General features: G+C 48.5%; 1 protein-coding gene across 1 annotated transcript in view; it reads left to right on the top strand.

The window, feature by feature from the left end:
- Positions 1–7,078: 7,078 nt before the first annotated feature.
- LOC122930306 (tetraspanin-2-like) overlaps positions 7,079–9,020 on the top strand; it is a 146,092-nt gene continuing 144,150 nt past the window's right edge. The window contains exon 1 of the mRNA XM_044283577.1: positions 7,079–7,220. Within this exon, the coding sequence (XP_044139512.1) occupies positions 7,152–7,220 (69 nt within the window). The 5' untranslated portion in view covers positions 7,079–7,151. The remainder of the gene's footprint in view (positions 7,221–9,020) is intronic.

The raw sequence follows: 9,020 nt of genomic DNA, 5'->3' as shown, positions 1-9,020 counted from the left end.
TCACATACCACCAGAGTGCCTGGTACGCGTTGTCTAGCCAAAGCTCCTTCCATACCAGGCTCTCCAGTTCTGTCACCCACTCATCCAGGGGCTGCTCTCCCAGAAGGGGCATTCGCAGGGCCACTCGCATCCGCAACTGCTGCTCCTCACTGGGGAGACACTCGCCCCGCCGACGCTGTACATCTTCCAGGGCCTCGTGCCAGACGCCTTTTTGGACTGCATCCCTCCAGTCCGTTTCATCCTCCTCCTCGCAGTGGAACGCTGTTTGAAGACTAGCCGATTCCATCCTGCTGTAGCCAGGGGCGCTGTACGGATACTAGCGTTGCCCTCAATTTTGTAAATCCACGAACGGTGTCTCCGAGCTGCTTCTCCTCTCACTAGGACGCCATCCCACTGCTTGCCACCAATGTAACGGATCTCCTAGCACCCCGAAAGGGTACCTCCGTCGATGGATGCTCCTAGTGCTTTCCGAGGACTCCAAGCACTCCACTTGACACCGTACGCACTGCAGACCCCACGAACCGCCGAAGCTTGGTTGAGGTCTCACCGTCTCCTACCCACCCTGGACCTATGACAAGGCTCCAGTGCGTGAACTCCTAAAACCAGAGAGCAGGAACAGCTCTTACAAGAGATAGTAGTTATGCCAGGGGAGTATAGAAAATCTTCAGCGTATAGCAATCCCCCAGTGTCGATCAGTTACCCAAACACCAGCCTCAACATGGTAAAGGGTAAAAACAGGAACTCTTTATTTGAACACACAGCATTGATTTATACACATCTTTCAACAAGGTTACCACCCACAGGGTTTTGTAAAAACAGCCAATAACCACGTACAATACACTCAGACACCCCCACACAAAATCCTCCCCTCTGCCCGTGATAGAATTACCTCACACTGGGTTGATCTAATCATCACAGGCAGGAGAATACACAATCTCTTCTGTCCTGGAGATAAACGAGACGTAATTCAATTATCTCTCAGGATAAAGGGACATCGCCAATACACACAGAGAGACAATGGAACAGACCTCACTACTCAACGTATACAATGTCCCACCCTTTACAATACACATAGACATTTAACATCCCAAAATGGCACGAATTAGACCAGGGGTTCAAGTTAGTACAAGTCCTTTGTGAACAAAGGAGGAAAGGCTGATTAGAGGGCCCGTAATCCAGGGGTAGGAGGCGGGTAAACAGCCCCCTCCAAAACACTGTGGCGAAGTGGCTTTCGCCACACCCTCCTTCTCCCACCTCTTGTAGATTGTAAGCCCTTGCAGGCGAGTCCTCTCTCCTTATGTATCACTTTGTAACTTGTCTTGTTCATGCTTATTGTACTTGATTTTTTATTATGTTTGTAAACCCCTTATCATATGTGCAGTACCATGGAATGAATGGTGCTTTTTTAATAATAATAATAATAATAATAATAATAATAATAATAATAAAAAAGAGGGTGTTGTCATTGCACCCTCCTTGTTGCATCAAGATGGGACAAATTGCATTTTATTTAGCTGCCAAGCGCACCTCTACAGAGGCAGAATTTACTTGAAGTTATGTGGTGACAAATTTGCTTTATAAGGCTGAGCACTGACATAGGTTACCTTACATCTAGTGGTATGAGAGGCTCATCTATCTTTTCTTTTTGGAAGGAGAGCTAATTTGCATATTTTTTCCCCAGAAACCCAGAGGAGCATTGCCTGGCCTATGAGACTACTAATGCCCACTAGGCACTCCCCATGAGGAGAAATAGTACCCCCTGAATCCTCGTGAAGGCCTTTCACCCAGTTAAACCAGCTCTTTCTGCTCTGTACTGATGTGGGGCAATCCCCCTGAAACAGCTGTCAGCAGATGAGGTACTGGCTTGGCTATTATCCAAGTCATCTGGCCTGTTTAAAAGGTCAAGAATTGACTTATATGATAGCTACCTTAAATCTGGTGGTATCGGAGGCTCAGCTATCTTTTCTTTTTGGAAAGCGAGCTGAATTGCATATCTTTAAACCTGCACATGCAATCCAGAACATTTACAAAAGAAGCTGCTCTGCACTTTGCACTGACTGCTTCAGCAGCACTAACAGGAATGTTATTGCTGTTGAGGCAACAAGAACCAGGAGCAAAGGGCACAGAAGGTAGTGAGTGACCAGGCAAAAGTAGCCAAGCACAGAGCAGGAAAGGCAGAGGGAGCTGGGCAGAAAGCAGTCAGCACAGAGGAGCTAGGAGGCGGCAGTGATAAGCAGAAAGCAATGATCTGGCAGAATGCTACATGAGTGCTCTGCCAGATCATTAAGGAAAGCAGAGACTCAGGCACTTTTAAGCAATGTTTTTTCTTGCTGTAATGTGCGTCTTATAGTGAGAAACATAAGTTATATTAGTCAATTTTATTAACATCTTTCCAAATGTACTGTAACTGTATGTGTACCCTTATATCATAGCACTCTCCAGATATAATGGCCAGGATCGGAGATAACTCTGATCCCAGCCGTTTAGCGGGGCTGTGGTCAATAGTGACTGTGGAACCTAAAGGATGAAGTGACTGATGCCCCATCATCTCCCACAATTAGACTGTAGGAAGCAGAAGGTTGTAATGGCAGGTGGATGCCTAAAGATTAGACCCTAGGCTGGCTGTCAGTTTAATACTGAAAGGTATACAGTGATGGACTGGAAATTTAAATTGGACCGGAAAAAAAACAAAAAAGTGGCTTCATTGTGTAGATTGGTCCAAACTGACAGAAGGTGGGGCCAACACAAGTACCATATATGGTAGCCTATTAGGTCCTGCCACAGACAGGGTGTAATAGGCTGGCTGTCAGTTCAATACTGACAGATATACAGGAGCAGACTGGAAATTTAAATTGGCCCTGGAAAAAAACTAAAAGTGGCCCCATTTTATAGATTTGTCCAAACTGGCAGTGCAGTGCAAAATACCACCCCAGCAGAACCGAATACCACAGAGCAGCATAATATACTTCCCCAGCAGAACTAAATACCACTGTACAGCACAAAGTACTGTCTGAGCAGAACCAAATACCACAGTACAGCACAAAATACTGTCCCAGCAGAACCAAATAGCACAGTACAGCACAAAATACCACCCCAGCAGAACCAAATACTGTACCACAATACAGTGCATAATACTGCCCCAGCATAACCAAATATCACAGTGCAACTCAACATACGGTCCAAGCAAAATACCTACCCAGAAACAACTCTTTGTGGTGGCCAGCACCAGCTTCAACTTTCTGTGCTCTTCCTCTACGTGTCTCTTATTAAGATATGGAGGAGGGTGTGAGACGCAAGCAACAGCACAGAGCCTGCCCTAGCTACCTGGTCTTTCAATGCTACCAAACATACAGTTCTATATACCTATCACATACATCCAGTGGCATCTCCTATGATCTAGATGTTCCCTTTTCTCATCTTCTATCACGTCTGATATGGCAGGTAACAGACATGTGGTGTAGAGAGCAGCAAAGGAGGATACCCTTTCACTAGGGAGAGGGAGGAGTGGTGACCCCTAACTCACCTAGCACTGGCACCTGGCTGCCCTGACGTCCCTAGACGGGCTGCTCACCCGTACGCCGATCATGTGCTTCGTCCCTGGCTTACCCTGAAAGAAGCCCTAGGTAGTGAGTAGGGCGATGGGAGCACTAGTCCTTACCACTGACACCTAGGGTGACAACAGGGAAAGGACAAACAAGACAAACACCACATACAAACCTCAAAGGATGACAACAAACAGGAGAGAACTGGAGAACCGACAGTACCAACTCCAACTCCAAAATCTGGAAGGAAGGTCTATATCTGGCAACAAGTGAAGTAGAAAGGGAGAATATATAGTAACTGGGAGTGGCTGACAGAGAACAGCTGAAAGGAAAAGCTACAGATTCCTAAATGGGACAAAAAGAATCGCAAACCTAAGCAGGAAAACCTGGACCCGAATCCAGTCCCACAACTAGGTCATGGAGCGATCCCTTAAAACTGAGCGAGTAGCCACCCACTGCGACCTTCTGACCCCAGGTACAACAGGGTCATCGATAGGTCGTGACAACCTCATGACATCTTCTTAATTAGGACCAGAACATCATGACAATTTTTTTTAACCACATCTCCTCTTCAGTTTGTCACACAGACATTTTAGAAGGTTCAATTATCCTCCCCACCCCTGTGCCCCAACAGTGTTATCCTGCTGCCAGATTATGTGCCCCTCACAGTAGTTATAGCCAGATATGTGCCGCTCACGATGGTTATGCTAGATATGTGCCCCTCATAGTGGTTATGCCAGATATGTGCCCCCTCACAGTGGTTATGGCCAGATATGTGCCCATCACAGTAGGTATGCTAGATATGTGCCCCCTCACAGTAGTTATGCCAGATATGTGCCCCCTCACAGTAGTTATGCCAGATATGTGCCCCCTCACAGTAGTTATGCCAGATATGTGCCCCCTCACAGTGGTTATGCCAGATATGTGCCCCTCACAGTGGTTATGCCAGATATGTGCCCCTCACAGTGGTTATGCCAGATATGTGCCCCCTCACAGTGGTTATAGACAGATATATGGCACTATCTCCCTCACAGTAGTTATGCCATATATGTGCCCCCTCACAGTAGTTATGCCATATATGTGCCCCCTCACAGTATGCCAGATATGTGCCCCCTCACAGTATGCCAGATATGTGCCCCCTCACAGTAGTAATGCCAGATATGTGCCCCCTCACAGTGGTTATAGACAGATATATGGCACTACCTCCCTCACAGTAGTTATGCCAGATATGTGCCCCCCTCACAGTAGTTATGCCAGATATGTGCCCCCTCACAGTATGCCAGATATGTGCCCCCTCACAGTAGTTATACCCACATATGTTCCCTCTAACAGTAGTTATTCCAGATTAGGTGCCCCCTCACAGTAGTTATTTCAGATTAGTCCGTCCCCTCAGTAAAGATGCCCCCTTTTGCTTCCAGTCTGCAGCTTTATGGGGAAAAAAACACATACCCTCTTCCCAGATGACGTGCTCCCACACTCACATCGCGCTGCTGGCTGTGCTGAAGGCCAATTCCTGGGTTTTCAGCGCTCCTCCCAGAGCCAGCAGCGGGATGTCCGGCCAGCAGGGGGAGCACCTGAGCTCAGAAGAACAGAGAAGCAGGGAGCGGAGAGGTCGCCCAGCTTCACTCTGAAAACGAACAGCCTGGCAGTGAAAAGAACTGCCAGGTGAGTGTGCCCCCCCCCCCCTTCCTTCCTTCCTTGCCTCTGCGCTCCCCCTGCCTCCTGCGCCCCCTCATGTTTGAAGAGCGTTCTGACGCGGCCCGGCATTCTCACTGTACTTCATGTCGGGCCCTGTTAGAGCGCTCCCATTACATGTGAGTGCAGCGGGCGCACTCCCCCCACCGGGCCCGGTCGTTCCGCCCCTGATTACAGCTCCTCCTTCCCATTCACATGATGCACAACTGCTCTGTACCATTCAAGTGAGTGGGATGAAGGAGCTGAGTGTTTGCACAAGAGCTGCATTCTTTTCATACAGCTGATTGGCGAGGGTGCTGGGAGTCAGACCCCCACCAATCACATATGAGGAGGGTTCATTCACATGGCGTTTATTTTTAACAGCTATTGAATAGCGTCCGTCAAAAAAATAGGACACATCCTATTTTTGACCATTCTGGCCATTTTCACAGCGAGATGGTGGTGACTGTGGTGGTTCGGCATTTTAATTACTGAGGGCACAACGTGATTAAGGCCGAATGCACACAACCGTGTTCCGCGGCCGAGAGCGGTCCGTGGTATGCCGGGCTGGATTCCTGTTCAGAGCAGGAGCGCACGGTGTCATTGGTTGCTATGACGCTGTGCGCTTCATGCCGCCGCTGCTGTACAGTAATACACTATACGAGTGCGCTGGGAGATCATTATATTGGGGGCACTAATGGGGCCATTCTTTATATTGGTGGCACTATGGGGGCCATTACTTATACTGGGGGCACTATGGGGGCCAATACTTATATTGGGGGCACAAATGATGCTATTTTTATACTGGAGGGCACTATGGGGGCCATTACATATACTGGGGACACTAAAGGGGCCATTTTTATACTGGAGGGCACTAATGGGGCCATTCTTTATACTAGAGGGCACCATGGGGGCCATTACTTATACCAGGGGCACTAATGAGGCCATTTTTATACTGGAGGGCACTCATGGGGCCATTAATTATACTAGGGGCACTAATGGGGCAATTCATTATACTGGGGGCACTAATGAGGCCGTTGGATGTCCAGAGGGCACTATGGGGGCATTTATGTATACTGAGGGCACTGCAGGGTTTGGGATTTGAAAAAAAAAGCCTATGAAATGAATCAGTTTTTAATGGCTGTAAGGCTAGGGCTACACGGTGACATGTGTTGCAAAAATGTTGCGCATTTTCTGTTAGTCAATAGTGTCGCCATGCAACACGACAATCGAAAAAAATCCATCGAAGTTTGATTTCTGCGCAACTGTTGTGTTGCAGAGCGACACCATTGACTATCATTATAAAAAATGTTGCGTGACACATGTCGCAATGTAGCTGTACCCTTTTTGTTGTTTAGCCCTAGCCTAAAAATATGAATGCAAAGCGTCCATTAAAGGCAGTTTATCCGTTTTTTAATGGCCATTTTTTCCCCTCATGTGAACGACCCTGACGAGATATGCTTGATGTACTGCCAGATGATAAAACTGACTACCACATTAGAAATATTTTTCCAAAAATATTTTTCCCCTGCTATAGTTTTTAAAACATTTCATGTACAACCCAAAGCTGTAGAGAAGCAAACGTGTGAAGAACTGCTCCTCTTCTCCAGCCCCACAGCCGCTGACAGCTCCTGCAGGTCTACGTACAGCGCCTCACACCACACAGCTCAGCCGCCCCTGCCCTGTCAGTCAGCACTCCGGCCTCTAGGGGGCGTGGCTACTCGAATATCAGCCGCCTATTAGAGGAACCCTCGCCAGACTATGAAGCGGCGGGTGTTCCCCGGTGGGCGGGAAACAGGACAGAACGCTTTCATACTGGGCGTGGTTGAGTCATGGTGGGCGTGGCCGTGCCTTCGCGGGGCGGGGTTCCCGTGCAGTGTGTGAGCCGGGGTTTCGGTGCTGTGACATCTGTTGCTGGCCGGGGCTGTAGCCGGGATGGGGAGACTCAGCGGCTCCATGCGATGCATCAAGTACCTGCTGCTCACCTTCAACCTCATCTTCCTGGTAAGAGGCGGGGAAGGAGGGTGACAGGGAGCTGCAGGTGGATGGAGAGGAGGGTGACGGGGCAGGGGCACAGCTGGTCATTACTAGATTCTTCCCAGGACACTGGGCTCTGACATGTATGTGCGGCCAGGACAGCTGCCTCCCAGCTTCACATGTATACTGGGATATACTGGTTATGTGGAGGTGAGGACTTACCTGCTGCAGGCAAGCCCTGGACCAGGAATGGTGGAGACCATGGACCAAGTGCACAATTCCACATGGATGTCCATGATGTCCATCTATTGTATACTGCACACGATGGGTGTCCTCACCATGGCTTCATCTCCTTATGTCCGGGGATTTTCATTGTGTAGGTGACGTTCATCTTCACTGTCAGTCACCTGAGAGGAGGAAGGCATTCACTGACATACAGCATCTTCTGTCACCATCACCCTATACCCCTGTGCACTAATGTTATATATGTCTTATCACCTGCCACTGCGCTGGCATCCAGATGTGGGTCATTTGACTTCCAGCTGCCACCCTGTGATGAAACCCTTCTGAGATGTACACCGTCTACCACGTGGTGGCTCTGAATGAGATCTGCCATTCACAGTTATTACAAAACCTAATATGCCTATACACTTTTACCTATGTAGAATGTATCAGCCAACTGTTTGAAGAGGACGCGTCGACAGGATCAACCCTATTAAAATCACAAATATTGTGGTAAAAATCCATTGCATCGTTCTAGAGAAAACAGAATTTTATTCCATATGCAGATTAGGGCTGCAGTGCACCGAGGGTCACGCCCGAGGCCTTCAGTGCACCTCAGCTCTTCTGCCGTCCTGCATTTGTCACGCCCCCTCTGGCACTTGGCGCACTGAAACTCTAATCTGCATATGCAGTTGAACCCTGTTTCTGTGGAACGGCGCAACGGATGTTCGCTATCCAGGTTAATCCTCAGGATGCACCCTAGCATGTCGTATGCCTAGTTTAATAGGGTTGATCCTGCTGACAGGTTCTCTTTTATTGGGTTGTCCAATGAATTGCTGTACAGGCATTTCCAAGGTGTCAAGACAGACCAGCATGGGCCTGAAAGCTTTGGTAATGGGACTGGGGATCGGTAAGGGTAAGTATGGCTTCTTTTATGTTTTTATGCAATGAATTTCTCCCCCGGACAACCCCATTTAAATTGTTTTGCGAGATTTTTAAACTGATGATCTATCCTCAGTTTCTGATTGTTGGGGGTCCAAAACCCAGGAACTGCAATACCAAGTACAGCCACTATACAATGTACGGCGCTGTGCTTGGTGAGCTGAGAGAAGCTGCAAGCGCCGGTGCCTTCTCAAACAGCGGGGGTCCCAAGTGGCGAAATCTCGGAAAACCCCTTTTGCGAAGGCTTGCGAAGTGCTGCAAATATAATAAAAACAAGAAAGCTTGTACCCACCTCAATAAACTCCTACCGCTGTTCTGACAGCGCTCGGGTCTCCGCTGTGCTCCTGACTCAGCAGGAAATGGCTGTGAATACCACTCAGCCAATCACTGGCTACAGACATGGCCCGCCTCAGCAGTGATTGGCTGAACGGTACGGCCATTTCCTGTGTGTGGTGAAACAGGAGCAGGAAGTGCAGCACAGCGCGCACCCGGGCGTCGTCGGAGCGGCAGCGGTGGGGGTCAGTGAGGTGAGTATAGGCTTTGTTAAAGCATTTGTAGCCCATTGCAAACCTTTTTCTTTCCCCTGGAATACCCCTTTAAGCTTTTTTTATGTATATTTTTTTCAGTCTCCATGAGCAATAGTCCCATATGCCATCAATTTAT

The sequence above is a fragment of the Bufo gargarizans genome, chromosome 3 (assembly GCF_014858855.1).
Source record: "Bufo gargarizans isolate SCDJY-AF-19 chromosome 3, ASM1485885v1, whole genome shotgun sequence".
Lineage (NCBI taxonomy): Eukaryota > Metazoa > Chordata > Amphibia > Anura > Bufonidae > Bufo > Bufo gargarizans.
The sequence above is the reverse complement of the archived record's forward strand: the minus strand, read 5'-3'. Positions and strand labels throughout refer to the sequence as shown.